This window comes from Solanum tuberosum, unplaced genomic scaffold, assembly GCF_000226075.1.
Source record: "Solanum tuberosum cultivar DM 1-3 516 R44 unplaced genomic scaffold, SolTub_3.0 scf00335, whole genome shotgun sequence".
NCBI lineage: Eukaryota > Viridiplantae > Streptophyta > Magnoliopsida > Solanales > Solanaceae > Solanum > Solanum tuberosum.
Genome location: NW_006239280.1, coordinates 291,588 through 309,607, shown reverse-complemented (window position 1 = coordinate 309,607; position 18,020 = coordinate 291,588). Strand labels below are relative to the sequence as shown.

Here is an 18,020-nt window from a genome sequence, read left to right as displayed (position 1 = left end):
CGATATTACAAATCTCCAAAACAATATCCGTCTCCGTTACAGTAGAACCCTTGTGACAGATGCAGTAACAGTAAGTGGCCTAGGAGCTGCTCAGAAAATGGAAACCTCTCCACTATCAGCTGCTCATTCTGAACTGTTTAAATGCTAAAGGTATGAAACCTCCTGATGAATAGATACAAATAGACTCAGCTGAAGTATCCATGTCCTCAATGATTTTGGCTTGTCATAGGGATCAATTCACGCTTAAGACATTTGCCACTTGTGGGATTACACTGGTGTATGTTGGTGGTGTTGTTTCACTGTATTGATCAAAACTCTGGTAGAAAGATTTTTACTTTTTTGTCCTGGATAGAGCAAGAAATATTCACTGGGTTGTTGTTGTTGTTGTTGTATAGAGCAAGAAATATGGATATTAGGTCCTCCCAGGTATCATTTTGTTTCAAGACATCAACCGGCCAGATGTGCCTTTAATAACTTTCCTTTGTAGAGTTGCCTCTTTATTTAATTTATGTACATTTCTTACTAGGAGATCTTATGTTTCTCCTCTCCTCATGTGCAGCAAAACAATGACAGTTGTCTTGCTTACACGTTAGCAGCAATTTGCAAGTTATTGTCTGAATTTGGAGTCTCAAACATGAGGGGACTTATTGGTTCATCCTATTCACCAGTTACCAGTATAGGAACTTCATTATCTACTCAACAGCTCTTATATGTTCTCCTGAGAAGATCCTTAAAGCGAGCAGAAAGTCTAAAGCTGAAACGGCTGGTTGCATCTAATCATCTTGCCATGGCTAAATTTGACCTGACTGTAAGTGCTTTGATCACTCTCTTATTATTCATTACAGTGACCAGATAATCTAAGGTGATTCAAGTCATAGCATACTCCAAGGGAAAAATCCATTTGCACGAGTACAGTTGTGTTATGTATTGGTGAAAAAATTGTAAAGGCAGTAAGAAAGAGAAGCGGTAGCTGTTCTCGCTTATTTATTGCATGGTATTACTCATTTTGTGTCGTTGAATATGTAGCACAAATTTCTCAATTGAATTTGTTGCCTTTGGGTGCTCATAATTAAATTGTAACATAGATATTTTTCTATAGGATACTGGATAATCCAATGGGGGTATGGTGAACTTTTGAGATTTGGAGAGTGTGTAGAATAGCCAATGCCAGGCTGAGTTCATGAACTTAATAGTTCTTATAAAGCAGTAATATTAGCATTTCTTACTTTATATAATCAGACTTGGCCTTGTCAAAAATAATCATACTATGGTTACTTTTAACATTCATCATCCGGTTTATGTCTCCTATATGAGATATCTTAAATTGTTAGACACATTATGCCCCAGGCTTTGGTTCAAGAGTAGAGCTAATACAATGTGGTATATATGGTAGGTGCATGTCATAAGTTCGAATCCTATATAGTGAACCAAGTTTGTTATTTAAGTGGAGAAGAGCAGAGAGGCAAGCCCATTATCCACTGAGATTTGGATTAGTGGTTTTGTTGTTGAAAAACTACAATTCATTTCGTGTCTGTTTGAGAAAAGTTCAAATCTCTAAACTAAGCTGAACCTAAATTGTTGTGTGTGTTCTCTCATCGAATTAAATATGTTTTCTGAAATGCTACTCAATCCAACAATCAATCAAGAAAGGCCCAATCCCAAATTCTTCCCAGTTGCTTAAGATTCACTTCGCAGGGCTTTCCCCTATGGGCTTGATAATTCTGGCGTGCTCCATTCGCCTCTCCCCTCCCATACTTATCCCTGAGAACAACCATCCCTAGTGCTTCATACTCAACCCTTCATAACCATTTCCATGCAAAACTTTAACTGTTACATCCCTTATCCCCAAGGACCCCAACAGACATTCCTTAATAGGCAAAGTGATATGACCCCTGTCAACAGGTGAAATCTTTTCACTTTGATTTCCATCCAAAGAATAATTCCTCTACAGCTGCTCAATTTTCTTAGCCCCTGCTACAGCATTTCTAAGAGAGACATGTAGCAAGCAGACCGGTTGGTACCTGTTAGGCTGTTTTCCCCAACTAACTACACCCCTTAGAAGAGGTATGTTTCTTCCTTCCTCCAAGTGGTTTCTTAAACTCCAGTAAAATGGGATTCCAAGCTGATATGAATTGTGATTGGAAGCTAAAGGTAGCCACAAATGCATTACGGATTGCTGATTTACATCTAGAAAACTTACATCAACTTTTTTAGGTTGTGATATTCCAATTGGACTCATCCTTAAATTGATCCTATCCTATGTTCTGACATAGATTGGAACCACAACCAAACTCCTCTCAAGTACTTTGGCCTACATTAGCATCACAATTAAAGAATCATTTGTAAACAACCAGGGAGCCACCAACCACATTCTTAGGTCCAGTTGTTGTAGCCTTGAAGTCATTAATAAAGGCCCCTGTGCTGTGATGCGCCTAAGAAACGTATAGGAAAGCATATTTTTGTAAGCAAAACTTCAAGGAATGCAGTAACCACTGTTTTCCTAGAGCAAATGAGCTATATGAGTCTTCAAAAACTAAGTTCTCAACATGTTATAGTACCCCTGTTATAGGTTTTAAATAGACACTGTAGAGTCCCTTACCAAATTTGACTTGGAGTGCTTCAGTGCTGCAGCAATGCATATAGAAGTACTAGATTTTTTAGGATAAAATTAACCCTTGTTATTTTAGTTGGATTCTTCATATAATAACCTTACCAGGAAAGGCAATTATTTCCATTTTTGAAATAAATATTTATGAGTAAAAAGTTCTTATAGTTTCTGACCTGACGTTGCAGTCATCTAATCAAGTAGTGGGTTCTCAGATCAACTGTTGGGTTCTACAGTTGAGAAGCAGGTTGATGACAAACCGATACCTAATTAGAAACAATAAACTGTAGGCATTAATTTTTTGTGGTATCATCATTTTCTCTTTAACTCCTGTAAGTATGTCTTCTATTTTGAAAGTAAAGGCAAAATATGACTGTCCATTTTGCAATTACGTATCCTCATCATGCATATAAAACATCCCACATGACCTAAGGGAATTGAAACCATATATAAATTATTATTTATATTGTATTTTATTGAGTTGTATACACTGTAGGCATATTCCAAGGTCATTGCAGTTTTTCCATTTCATCTTTTGGAAAAGTCAACTTTGCTAAAAGAAAATGTATGCTATCCCAGTATCCCCAAATTGCCAGGGTCTATGTTTCACATTTAGGGCATGTAAGTGATAGAACTTTATGCATGGCTCATGCTTAATTTTTAAGAAATTATCTTCTTCAAAGAGCCAAAGTTCATGTTTTGGTCCTTACGATTACAGAGGCGAACCTAGGATTCGAAGTCAACGGGGGCACCACTAAAGGCAGATGCACGTTAGTCGAAACGATGTCAGGCAACTGCATAGTCTAGATTTTTTATTAAACATCCATAGAACTGGTGTCCAAAGGAAAAATATGAATTTATTTGATGAAGGTTGTTCTGCGGACCGGTGGTTTGGGCACCACTTTGCATAGGTTAGGTTTTGTGTTCGAAACCTGTCACGTACATGTTTTATGCATTTCTTTTAATTGTCAGCTAAAAAAAATGATGTAGCAGCCAGCCAAGGTTCAAACTCGGGTCGCGCGGCAGCGCTCTTGGGCCTAAGCTGCACGCTAACCAAATGACCCAGCCCAGCAGATATGTTTGTGGGGTCCTTTTAAAATATATCCTAGTCTTCAAGGTATATACACATATATACTAATTTTTTTTCGAAGTTAACGGTTGCACATGCATCCGTAACCCATCCCGTGGGTCTGCCTCTACTTACAAGAGTGTTCATTTCTCAGCACATTCTTGCACTTCACTCCAAACACGAAAGTGGCCTTCACACAACATCCATGAACAGAATTCTCCCAGGAGATAACTTTGAATTTCACAATATGAGTAAGAGCTGGCTTAATACAGGGAACAGATCTTGACCTGAAAAGAGAGGTCCTGTGATGCCATAAATCAAAGCTGCCTTTTCAATTTTATAGAAATAAAGCGAGGGTGTTTAATTGAGATAATCTTTCTAATCCATTCCCGCTTTCTTAGAATCAAGTGATCATCTGAGTTGCTCTTTGAAGCAGGTTAAGTGTCACTACTTCACTTTCCATTCGAAGACCTGACCAGATATGAGCTTAAATGTCATCTGCTACAATTTTAGAAGTTCGCTTACTGTGTTCTACTTATATGATTCCTTTGGTCAGCTGTAAAGTGCTTAACAGTTTTACCAGGAATATTTGCAACATCGAGCCAGAATATTTTCTCCGTATTTTCTTGTTAACACGACACATAGTTCCTCTGATCAGGGGGAGTCGATGCTGAACATTGTATTTTTAGAGGGCTTTTTGCTCTCTTCATATGATTGATGTCTTTATCTTTGATTTATAAGGATACTGAACCTATGACATTTAATGTGCAGCAAGTGCAGCGACCTTTGCTGTCATTTGGTCCAAAGGCTTCCATGAAACTTGCAACATGCCCAACCAATGTCTGCAAGGTTATATTCGCTCCAAGATGTTTGCTTTATCTTTTAAAGTCTAAAGTTTCTTTTGAGTTGTCCATTTCTTTACCCTGATTGTATTCATTCTTGCAGGAACTGAGGTTGAGTTCTCATCTGATTAATGAATATGGGGATGAGGCTTCATTAATGATCTCAGATGGGGCCTTTTGTACTCAATGGATTAAGAATTTGAAGAAACCAAAAGGTTCTGTTGTCTTTTCCCAGGAGAATGAATGTAGGAGTAATACTGACGCGTTCCAGTTCTGTGGGCAGCCATGTTCCATCCCTGGATCTGTGCTGCAACTTTTAGGCTCTTCATATTTGTTCCGTGCTACTGCCTGGGAGGTATATGGCAGGTGATGTGGTGTCTTGGTTCTCATTCTTATTTTTGCATACAGTACCCCACCATTTTCTCTGTGCGATACGTTCCTTGTGCAGTTTTTGATAAAGTGCTGTTCAGAAGCATGAAAATATTCTGCCTGGGCGACCACTGCCAACGTTAAAATTTGCTAACTGCATGGTTAGTCAAACTATGCCACTATTTGTGATAAATGTTTAGGGAAGGGTTATTAAGGAGGAACAACAAATCTGCTTTGCTGCTTAATTAGAAAGATACTTGTCATTACTTTCAAATGCAAAATATAAGTACTACTCCCTCGTTCAGAATTCAAGGGTTTTCATCTTGACTGGACAAGTATTAAGACCTTTAAACCTTAATAGCTGAAGTATTTTAGAATTTTAATGAAGATGTGGTTCAAAAGTAGGGATTTTCCTATTGAATAGTTTCAAAATTTAAGTACACATCATGGCACTTGGTACTCTTTCTTACAGGAGAAACGTTTTATGGATTATATGGAGATTAGTTCTACTAGATTTTATGCCAGAAACCAAATGTCGTATAAATAACACATTTTTTTACTCAGAGATCAAATTTTCTATCATTTCGAACCAAATGCCTATTATTCTCTGGAGTACTTCCCCATAGTTCAAACTTTTGGTTGACACTTTCACTAGTTCTATCAGATTACACGTCTTTAAATGGCACAATTAAACAAGTATAGTCTCAAAGTCTATCCTTGGTGTAGATCCATGATCATGGGAAACTCACCACAGTTTTACACAAGTGGAAGCTCTCTCATACATGTCCTTTTGTCCTTTATGACATTTATTTATATGTTTAATATGAACTTGTTTATCCTCCAACATCAACTAGGGGGATTTTCTTGGCACTCTATCATGCGCTTTCTCTTGGTCAATGAACACAACATGCAAATCTTTCTTTCTTTGCAGATCTACTAGGCATAAATCTCAATTGGCTCTCTGGCTGTTGTAGTATCTATTTGTCTATGCCTTATTCTGATAGAAGAATGTCTATGCTCCATCACTCTTCCCCAAAGTTTCATAATATGACTCATAAGTTTAATGCCACGATGGATGACACAACTTTAAATATCTTCTTTGTTCTTAATATATTGGAATGAAGCTACTCTTCATTTACTTGTTAAGCATCCTACGACTTCTTAGTATAACATTAAATAGCTTGGTAAGACATACTACTTTAACATCTGGACTACATGTTTTTCTAATCATCGTATTTCTCATAACATCCTTTACTTGTACTGGCCTACTTATACGAGTATAGTTAAAGTTTCTATCGCGTAAAGATGTGTGGAGATCTGTAAAGTTATCCTTTTGATTCGAGTTGAAGAGTTGATCAAGATAGCTTTTCCATCTCCTTAGGTCACATTATCTTCTGCACCAATTGTTGAGAATCGTCTTTAAGGAAATGGACCTTGAGTGATGAGTCTAACTGAATCTCAAAAATCATCTCATGAGATGAGGATTGCCCAAGACATATAAGGAGACAATACTTCATTCCTTCAACCAATATGAGAAACTCATTTCCCCTTGTATACCAAGGACTGGACATCTGGTGTGTGGACAATATATCATGAGGGACCAATTATGGATAAACCAAGAGCAGGGATATGTCTGGCTTTGATACCATGTCATGAAAATGGATTCAAGTCTAACTTAACTCCAAAAATTAGCTCATGAGGTGAGGATGGCCAAAGACATCAGGAGGCAATATTCCATTCCCTCAACTAATATGTGACACTAACACCCCCCCCCCCCCCCCCCCCCCCCCACCCCCCCGCCCCCCCCCCCCCCCCCCCCCCCCCCCCCCCCCCCCCCCCCCCCCCCCCCCCCCCCCCCCCCCCCCCCCCCCCCCCCCCCCCCCCCCCCCCCCCCCCCCCCCCCCCCCCCCCCCCCCCCCCCCCCCCCCCCCCCCCCCCCCCCCCCCCCCCCCCCCCCCCCCCCCCCCCCCCCCCCCCCCCCCCCCCCCCCCCCCCCCCCCCCCCCCCCCCCCCCCCCCCCCCCCCCCCCCCCCCCCCCCCCCCCCCCCCCCCCCCCCCCCCCCCCCCCCCCCCCCCCCCCCCCCCCCCCCCCCCCCCCCCCCCCCCCCCCCCCCCCCCCCCCCCCCCCCCCCCCCCCCCCCCCCCCCCCCCCCCCCCCCCCCCCCCCCCCCCCCCCCCCCCCCCCCCCCCCCCCCCCCCCCCCCCCCCCCCCCCCCCCCCCCCCCCCCCCCCCCCCCCCCCCCCCCCCCCCCCCCCCCCCCCCCCCCCCCCCAAATGGTACGTGGACAATATAACATGAGGGCTCAAAATAGGGTAAACCACAAGTAAGGACGGATCTAACTCTGATACCTTGTGAAGAAATAATGTGGGGGAATTATTTATAAGATTCCCATCTGGTGAAGTTCCAATGCACGTGGTCACCGGAATGAGGGCTGGAGATGAAAATCCGTCGATGCCCATGGATCATAGACCCTATATTAAAAAGGAGGGATGGGACTGGACAGTTGGCAAAACCTGTAAGCTTTACTACACACGTGGGTTCCTCGAAGGAAGCTCCAAGTTTGAAAAGTAGGTCACGCGACCTTGCATGTGTGGCTGCCTCTGAGGCTATTATAACATTGGGCCAGCTTGCTTCTCATATGGAGAAAGACAAGAATGATATTAATATGTCTGGAGTTTATTGTAACAAATACAAAGGCCCAATCTTGTTATTTTGAGCATGCTAAAGAAGATCCTTTACTACGGGGGATTGAGGAGAGACACACATCTAGAAGATACAATATCAACAACTGAAGCTTAGGTTCTTCTTCTGAGAAAGACGAAAGCTTGCAAGTTGAAGAATTTGTAGTTACACAAGATAGAGAACTTGTGGGTCACAAAAAAATGAAGGGGTTGAGGGTTTCTTCCATATTCTGCCACAAGTATCCGGCATGCAATGGTCGAACTGACTAGGGAAGAGATGTGATTATGTGAAGACACTGAACCAATTAAACTCTGGACCAAGAAGCTGAGATGAATGCAACCTTATGGGTACACAGTAACATAATCAGACTGCAATCAATTTGGTTTGGACTTTATGGGATGCGAGAAGGAGGCTTTAGCACTCTTCATGAAAATGATAGCAGAAGAAATAAAAGCAAGCAAGAAACAGAGAGGCTGTTGTAAAGACACCAAAATTCAAAGGCATGCATGAAATAAAGGGGTTGTTTTTTAACATGAAATTCAAGGAGAGTGAATCAGGGTGTAGAAACAGGGGGAAAGCGTCAATCAAAGACATGAATGTTAAAATTGTTTCATGGAATGTGGGGATTGAATAGGAGGGGAAAAGGAGAACGGTGAGTAGTAAGGTTCAAAAGTGGAAAGCAAATGCGTTCTGCTTTCAGAAGGGGATGCAGTAAAGATAGTGAAATAACTGTGGGTTAGTAGGGGAGTTAGATTTGGTTGTTCGGAGGCCAGAAGTACTGGGGGGGGGGGAGGCATATAATTGTAAGGTGGGATAGAAGAATCTGGAAGGGGGATGTTTAAGTAATGGATTCATTTGGTCACATGAAAAAGAGAATAATGGTATAAGATATTCTTTTTGAATTGCGTATTTTGATTATTCCCTCAGATCGATGCGTATAAAATATTGTATACAAGAATCCACAAAAAGGAAAATTGTATCGCACCCTCTAATTTTGCTAATCACATAATTGCAGTAATTGGGAATCAATCAGGGGCCATTTCAAATTTTACTATATAATTTACCATATTTTCATTCTTAATGTTATCATATGCAAATGTATATCGTGGCCTTTCATGAAAATTATAGAAGCATCATAGAGACTCTAGATTTATCGTGACCTTTCAAGAGCTTGAGTATTGCCCTGTTTTCTCTTGCATATTCTTCTTCTCATTAAGGTTCTGTTTTTTGTTCCCATTCACTTATTTGCTTCTCTTTTCTGTTTTCCAATAATTACTATCCACCCTAGGTGGTTTTGTAAAATGAAAAAGAAATATAAAGATGCATGGGGAACAAACTTTACCATTTTCTGAATTCTAACATCTCAAACAGTATCAAAAAGCTTAATAATTTATCATTAGTTCCATGTATTAAACAAAATAAAACAAGCACTTAATTAGGGCAGCGTCCTGTCTGTAGTTTTAGGACTTGCCGAATGATAAGGATTTTAAAGATTTTTCTTCACGACTTCAATTTATTATAGATGGACTAATTCACTCTCTTAAAAGTATTGGCTTTACAAAGCAAGGAAGTAGGAAAGCAGTATCCACTGTCCAATGGTGTCATGCAGAGACACAAAAGTTTGAAGCCAGTTAGAGATTTTGAACTTCAACTCTTGAAGGCATGGTTTTGCCTTATAAGCTTGTAAATCAGATGTTGCATTGTTTGTTTAAAAAAGGCTAGATGGAACTTCCAATGCAGTTCACATTTTTTAGGTGCTTTATTGTCACGTGTCAGCTATGTCTAGAATCTGTAGATTACAAGCAGGTAATTCTAATTCAAATCCTTTACTGATTTTCTCCTTTTGTGTGCTAATTTAGTTCACCCCTTGCTCGAATGAATGCACTGCTTTATGCAACATGCTTTGCTGACTCATCGAGGTAATACTTGTATGATTTTTAAGTAGTTGAGCTGTTTGAAATTGTGCCTTCATATCATCTCACAGAAACTTGCTTGCATATCTGCTTGCAGTTTGGATGATGTGGCGTTAGCATATGGCAAACTTATCCAGCATCTAGCAGTATTTAAAGGATACAAAGGTTTGCACAAATATCTGAATACTTATTAAGTATTCTTGAATTGACATAGCTATGCTTACATATATTTGTAGGCTCATTGCATTATAGTGGTGCTATACTTCAGCTAGTTGCTGATGCTTTGTTCATGTTAGAATAGTAATAGGTATATATAATCCTACTTATAATAGGAATAAGAATAGTAATAGTAATAATAGTATAGTGTCCTACTTAGAAAAGGATTGTATTGTAGTGTCCTAGTTGGAAAAGGTGTCTATTGTAGTGTCTATAAATAGGGTCTTTCTATAATAATGTAGAAACGACAATTCAACAATATTTTTCTCCTATATTTCTCATATGGTATCAAAGCCTCTACGAGCTTGGTAGAAAATCAAAGAACTTCCACTGCTGGTGGGTGGCTATTACCCATATATGCTGCATGTCTGGCCAATGATTATGTTAGCAAAAGTTGGGTCACCGTGCATCTTTCCGGTGACTACTTTCTCATACGTAATTTGTGTAGCATCGTGCCATCTTTCCGGTGACTACCTTTTTTTTCATATTTGATTTGCGTAGCACCGTGCATCTCTTTGGACTACTTTTCATATTTAATTTGCGTAGTACTGTGGATTTTTTTCGAACTACTTTCTCATATCTGAGTTGCATAACATCGTATATCTTTTTGGTGACTCCTCTGATTTGATTTGTGTAGTTCTGTTCGTTTTCCGGTGACTCCTAAATCTGATATGCGTAGGGTTGTGCCATCATTCCGACCCTACCCATATAATTTCTCTCTTTTCAGTAGGGTCATGCCATCATTCCGACCCTACCCATATTATTTTTCTTTTACAATAGGGTCGTGCCGTCAATCTGACCTTTCCTTTATAATTTCTGTTTTCCAGTTGGGTCGTACCATCATTCTGACCCTACCCATATAATTTTATTTTTTAGATTGTGACCAATTTCAGTCATGAAATCTAATACTTCGGCATATGAGCATGTTCCGACCAGTTTTTCGGTGACTTTCTTGTTTAATATCGACTCTTCTATTGATTCCAACATGATCCATATACTTTATACTAGATTTTGAGTACTTTCCGGCGACTGTTGCATTGTGAAGAAGTCTATATGGAGCAACCACCTAAATTTGTTGCTCAGGCGGAGTTTAGTTGCTTTGTATGTCTATTGTGTAAGTCACTTTATGGTTTGAAACAGTCTTTGCAAGCTTGGTTTGGGAAGTTCAACACTGTAATTTTATCACTCTGTGTTTTATCGACATTATGCATCAAATTCAGTATTTCATGAGAAGACCAAACACATTGAGATTGACTGACATTATGCATTAAATCCAGTATTTCATGAGAAGACTAAGCACGTTGGGATTGACGGTCAATTTTGTGAAGTCGAGTGATCAACTTGCATATATCGCACCAAGTCCTTCATTGGTCCTCGATTAATTATATTTGTAACAAGCTAGGTACATATGATTTGTATGCACTAGCTTGAGGGGGAGTGTTAGAATAGTAATAGGTATATACAATCCTACTTAGAATCGGAATAAGAATAGTATATAGTGTCCTACTTAGAAAAGATTGTATTGTAGTGTCCTAGTTGGAAAAGGTGTCTATTGTAGTGTCTATAAATAAGGTCTTTCAGTAATAATGCAGAAACAACAATTCAATAATATTTTTCTCCTATATTTCTCATAGTTCACTTGATTCTTTTTTTTATTCATGGATCATGGATCATGGATGTATATCATTTTTTTTATCACACCCATAAGGTAAACACACACCTCTTTAGGTATTGCTTGCTTTTACACATAATTGCCATATGGTAACAGTACTGTTTTTAACTCTGCAATTCTTCTGTAGCCCTAAGTGCCTACCAAGAGAATGGATCTTAGGCCCAACGAAACTCCAAATGTTAGTTCACTAGGTGAGGATGGCCCAAGATCAAATAAGAAGACAACAACTTATTCCTTCAACAAATTTGGGACACTCTAACACACCCTCCCCCCTGCATGCTCAGAACTAGACAGGTGGATCAGGAACAACATCATATAGGAGCCCAACCAAGAACAGGGATGGATTTGAATCTGATAGCATGTTAAAAAAATAGTCCTTGAGCCTAACTAGACCCGAAAAGTTAGCTCGTGCGGTGAAAATTGCCTAAAATCATTGAAGAGACATGGTAAAAAAATTCCCTCAACCAATGTGGGAGACAGATCTTTCAAGACTTACCAAGAAACTTGCTAAAACTGAAGACAGCCATATGAAATACAGGTCCGCTCGTGTAAAAAATGGTGTTTTGACAGAAATGCAGGCAGAACTGGCAAGCTTTTTTTTTGTCTTTCTAGAGGCGGATAACATTCATGTGTAATTTGGTCCGAAGAAGGATAGAAGTAGGCCGAGTGGAATTATGATTGTGATTGGTAATGAGTTGTGACCAAAGTGTTCTCAGGTAAATACTAGGCCACCTCATTTAGATCACGTACATTAAGCATTTCTGGCAGTAGTGCAGGAATAATTCAGAACTAATTAGCTTTTTCTTGTAGAGAAAAATAACATTGCTGTGTAATCCTGGTCGAGGGAAAAGAACTGATGGACTTTAAATAGGATCATTATAGGTTACTGAGTTATGTCCAAAGTGTTCTCAGGCGAATTCTGATCAATCTCATGCCCTGGAAGGGATCTGTAATTGTTCAGTCTTAAACTGGGCTTTAGTGTACTGTGCCTAAAACTGTATGTAATCCCTCAGACTTCATTGATACATATGCAAGAGTAGGAAAGCCAGATCTATTTCTTTCCTTTCTTCTGTTAAAAAAACATATGCTTTATTCTCCTACATACCTTGGAAAAAAAAGGAAAGCGAAGAGGAAAAATGAATTTATACTGTAGTTTTTATTTTATTTTGGTTTTTTTTTACGTATACTCAATAATGACTGCTTATGTATGTACCTTCAGAAGCTTTTGCTGCTCTGAAACTCGCAGAGGAGAAGTTTGTATCGCTTTCAAAGTCACAAATTCAGCTTGTAAAATTACAATTGCTCCATGATCATGCTTTACATACGTAAGGCGACATCTCTAGTATTTACTTGGTTTTATACTTCTTTTTCCTTGTCTGATTGGATGTAGTTGCCGTTCAGGGGAAATTTAAAATTAGCACAACAGTTGTGTGATGAGCTTGGTGTTTTAGCCTCTTCAGTAACTGGCGTAGACATAGAGATAAAGGTTGAAGCTAGCCTCCGCCATGCTCGAATATTGATTGCAGCAAACCAATTTAGCCAGGTAGCCTGCTTTCCTTTTATTAAACCTCTTTCTAGGTGACTCAATAATAAAGTAGATAAAGTGATGATGTTCCGAGTTCTACATGACCTGCTAATATTTTTGGTCGTTCTATTTCTAGTTTTTGAACTTTGTACCAAAGGATATGATGTGATAATGTAATTAATTGGATTTTCTTGCTCAATCCCTATCATTTTTAATCAATAGAAGAATGTGCCCTCTTGCTCCAAAAAGATGGTAGATAAATAATGAAAAGGAATACAGTCAATTACATCCTAAACTGGTGATGCTTCAATACACCCGTGATAGAAAATTGGATACTTGAGTTCACTTTATGTTTGCTCATTGGTCAGGAAATGATTTCGGTTGTCTATCTATCTGACTTTAAGGCTTTGACTGTTGTTCTATGTGAATCATTATATGGACGTGCTGATGATAATATATTTTCGTTTGTTCATTGCCGTTATGCATGTAGGTCATTTTCATTGCTCTCAACTCCTTCAAATTTCGTGAAAATTGGCATGTTTTTCTGGGCTGGGCATTTCTTTTTCTTGTGAAAATCATGAGGCCATGGTCTAGTTAAGGTGGCTGGACCAGCAAGTCTGGTGTTGGTTCTTAAGTCGAGTAATATTTGATCTTGGCTTGATTTAGTGCATTGTTTCTGGTATTGCAGTTCCTATAAAATGGGCAACACCCTACCTTTGAGTGCGGAATCCCTCTTCACTCTTCTATTTATTGTCTTCGGGGATAAGAAGCACCATAAGCATGCATTCCATGTATGAGTAGTTCGCTTGCAGGTTTGCTTGTGCCTGTGATGCCAAGGATTATAAGACATCCACTCTACTCTCTGATTTTGCAGCCAATGTGGTGATGATGACCATTCTGTGGGACTATTCTGAATGAGTTGTTACTTGTTACCTTAAGATATTTGAACATCAAAAAAAGATTCTGCTTTGCTTTTGGCTTTGGCTTTAATTTCAAAAAGAGATATTTGAACATCAAATTTGTTCACAAGTCCACTTCGAATCTTTTTACCCCAAATTCTCACAATATTTTGTTTCTCGTACATCTAATAACTTGATATTGTGGTTTGCTGTGGAAAGTACTTATCATTATCTTCTGATTTCCTAAGCTATAGGTAATTATTTGATCTAATTTATGCAGTCCAAAGACAATAAGCATATAAAGAATTTCTTAATTACCTTCTTATTGATGTGATTTTCCCAGGCAGCAGCTGTTGCACACTCTCTCTTCTCTATGTGCTACAAATTCAGTTTACAAGTCGAGAATGCCACTGTTCTTCTTTTAATTGCAGAGATACACAAGGTAGTGATTTGCTGTTATGTTAGATAAGTCAGAGTTGAATCAGTATTTTTTATCGCAAGTACTTTCTTATACAAGGTATCACCTTGTCAGAAGAAATGGAACGTCTTTTACCATTTATGCATCTTCACCGGTGTATTGTAACACTTGAACTTTCTTAGGCCTATACTCCTTCCTTTCTCTGACATGATCAAGATGTAATAGAACTTTGTTCATCCACTTCAGAGATCAGGAAATGCTGTTTTAGGTATTCCGTATGCATTGGCAAGCCTTTCCTTTTGTAAATCTTTCAACTTGGACCTTCTCAAAGCATCTGCTACACTGACGCTTGCGGAGCTTTGGCTCTCACTTGGATCAAGTCATGCGAAAAGAGCTTTGGCTCTCATACATGGGGCATTTCCTGTACTTCTTGGTCATGGTGGTTTGGAGCTCCGAGCTCGGGCCTTTATCACTGAAGCAAAATGCTATCTTGCTGACTCAAGCTTTTCAGGTGCCTTATCGGAATTTCAATGCTCAACCTGATAGCTATACTTATCGTAAACAGGACTTTTCATTAGTTTGTGTATAATCATATCATGGTTTTGAGTTATAACTACATCCTGTGTCCTCAACCTCAAACTATAATCCTTCTCCATGTCCCCCAAATAATGCAAACACCTTAAATCTTACAAACTTCATTCTTTAACAAATGGATACCCTTGTCTGGATTTACATGACCCATCATAAGTTAGAACTAAAGGATTAAGATAAATTTGGGTAACTTGTTTCTGTGAGACTTCTTTTTTAGCAATTATACCTCTTGTGGACGCCTAAGATTTTATGAATCAGAATGAAGCAGGAGATCCTGCCTAACTCTCCAGTAGTTCCCCTCATATCCAGCCACAACTTGTCATTTACTTTTCCCAATCAAGCTGCCGCTCCATCCCCACTTCTCATGGGTTCATATATCCTTTGACCTTGAAATTCTTTGATGATTAATTTGTTTCTCTTTAGAAATGATTCACCTTTACCTCATTTGAGACTCTTACCTTCAATTAATGCACACACATGGAGACATGCTAATCATTTAAAAATTGACAGTTAACTTGCTACTGAATTTTCTTGTTGGCACTGTTTTCTTATATTCTTGAGCTCTTAATCTGTGCTTAATGATACCTTATTGTTCTCAGTATGCGAAGAACCAGAGATTGTACTTGAACCATTAAGGCAGGCTTCCGAAGACCTGGAACTTCTAGAGGTTAGTCAATATGGGAACAATTTAGTATTCCAATTAGGTACATCTACACTTATTAAAGAACTTCAGCTTGGGTTTCAAGTTCCATATGACGATATTTTCCTGTGAAGAAAAGAAAAATTAAAGGAAAAGAAACAAATCCATGAAATTTGAAATTTTTCGTATTAATGTGCCAATAGAAGTACTCTAGATATGTTTGTGGGGAATGATATACATCTATAGCTTAGTGAAATAATTTCTAGAAAATACAAAAGTTGTATTTCATGACATCCATCTTCCTTTTTTTTTCCGTTCAATTTTCTTCCTCTTTACCCTTTAAAAAGACATTAACTCTAAGAAAGTGTGTGTCCCCTCAGATCCCTCGTGCTTGTACTGTGTTGGAGTGCGTGTGTGTGTGGGCCTGTATTCATGCATATGGACAAATAGCTACAAACTTGCTATACCAAATTCTAACATGTTAAAAGCTATGTTGTTTGGACTTTCCAAAAATACTGCCGTGCCCGTGTCGGATCCTTAAAAAATGCACTATTTTTGGAGGATCCGACATGCACCTGTCGCCATTATTGAAGAGTTGGAGCAACATAGGTTAAAAGTAGAATATACATGAGAAAAGTAAAGGCATAACTATCTAAAGCTTTCGATTGGATGATGTGAAGGAAAATTAGAAAGGGAATGTAACGAAGAAAATGAAGGTACAATTCTCCAAAGAGTAGTTACCAATTATGTGGGATTAATGGAAAGAAAACAATGGAGTGAATCCGAAAAGGAACAATTCTGTAAGATTAGGATTCAGTTAGGTGAATTTAAATGATCCCCAAAGGTGTGACCTAGTGGTTAATGAAGTGGAATGAAAATCACGAGGTCCCAGCGGAAGCAAAAAACACTAGGTGATATCTACCCATCTGCCTGAGCCTTGGTGGATAGAGTTCACCGGTATCTATGCCGGTGGGAGGTATCAGGCACCTGGTAGAATAGTCGAGGTGCTTAAAAGTTGGCTCAGACTCTATTGTCAGAAACTTTTTTTTTTTATGACCTTGTCATAAACCTTTTTTAGTGAGTTAAATTCTCTTCAGACTTAGTACCAATTGGTGAGGTGAAGTAAAAGAGAAAGAGTAAAGTGTGAACTACTTTACTCCGTTTTCCTGACACTTCCCAAAGAAGGTATTTTCCATTAATTTTTTTTTGGAAATCAGTAACTTCGAAAGTATTTTCCATTAATTATCTCTGAGTTTTCCTTATTATCCTCCTCATCCATTCTATTTTCTTTTCCGTCATATTTAGTTCTGTTTTCTGGGCCTTGCAGAATAACTTCTGGACTCCAGCTTCTATTTGTTAGCTGAATTCAAGAAAATAATGGTCTTCGTTAGATGTTTAATCTGCAAAATTTATTCTTGTTTCATCAATTCTCATGAATGTGGTAGTTGTGAATGCTTGTTTCCTTTGTGTAGTGGTAGATTTGACATTTCGCTTCCATTTCCCCGGAAATTATCACATTTCTTTCACTGATTCTCTAGAGTACAACAACATACCCAGTGTAATCCCGTTAGTGGGATCTGTAGCGTCAACCAGAAATAGGAACCATGGAGAGGTACTCTAGAAAATAAAGATTTAAAGCATATGTAGTAGAGTAGTAACTTAAGCACTGCCAGAGTAGTACCATAAGAAAGATGAAGGTGAAACGAAGTTGTGATTATTGTGCCTAAATGTATACAATTCAAGTATCTAGGTTAGTTTTTCAGGAGAATGGCATGATAAATGGAGATGTAATCCTAGAATCAACATAAGGGGGCTAATGCCTGTTTCATTTTAATTTATACCATTAAAACTAAAAAAAGAATTAAAATAGGTGGCTAATGCCTGTTCCATTTTAATTTATATTGTTATAAAAATATAAAAGAATTAAAATAAGTGTCTGAAATGGACAAGTGCTACGAGATTGCTAGTAACATGAATTGTTTCCAGTTTTAATGGCGTGCTAGGTTTTAAATTATTTATCTTTGTGAGAAATATTGGAGAAGAATATTATTGAATTATTGTCGTGTCTACATTATTACATTGAGACCCTATTTATAGGCACTACAATACAATCCTTTACCAAGTAGGATACTATTTACTATTCCTATTTCTATTCCTATTCTATTCTAAATAAGATTGTATAAACCTATTCCTATTCTACTAAGATTGTATAAACTTATTCCTATTCTAGTAGGATTGTATAAACCTATTCATATTCTAACACTCCCCCTCAAGCTAGTGCATACAATTCATGTACCTAGCTTGTTACAAATGTAATTAACACGAGGATCGATGAGGAGCTTGGTGAGATATCTGCAAGTTGATCATCGACTTCACAAAATTGACAGTCAATCTCAATGTGCTTGTCTTCTCATTAAATTCGGGATTTGATGTATAATGTCAGTCAATATCAATGTGCTTGTCTTCTCATTAAATACTGGATTTGATGCATAATGTCAGTCAATCTCAATGTGCTTAATCTTCTCATGAAATACTGAATTTGATGCATAATGCCGATAAAACACAGAGTGATAAAATT

General features: G+C 38.7%; 1 protein-coding gene across 1 annotated transcript in view; it reads left to right on the top strand.

Moving 5' to 3' along the window:
• The window catches only part of LOC102594950 (anaphase-promoting complex subunit 5), a 32,586-nt gene that overhangs the window by 10,238 nt on the left and 4,328 nt on the right, over positions 1–18,020 (top strand). Inside the window, exons 10-19 of the mRNA XM_006361457.2 lie at positions 560–808; positions 4,446–4,523; positions 4,620–4,882; positions 9,428–9,487; positions 9,579–9,646; positions 12,589–12,694; positions 12,771–12,912; positions 14,137–14,235; positions 14,458–14,722; positions 15,402–15,469. Coding sequence (XP_006361519.1) covers positions 560–808; positions 4,446–4,523; positions 4,620–4,882; positions 9,428–9,487; positions 9,579–9,646; positions 12,589–12,694; positions 12,771–12,912; positions 14,137–14,235; positions 14,458–14,722; positions 15,402–15,469 — 1,398 coding nt within the window. The remainder of the gene's footprint in view (positions 1–559; positions 809–4,445; positions 4,524–4,619; positions 4,883–9,427; positions 9,488–9,578; positions 9,647–12,588; positions 12,695–12,770; positions 12,913–14,136; positions 14,236–14,457; positions 14,723–15,401; positions 15,470–18,020) is intronic.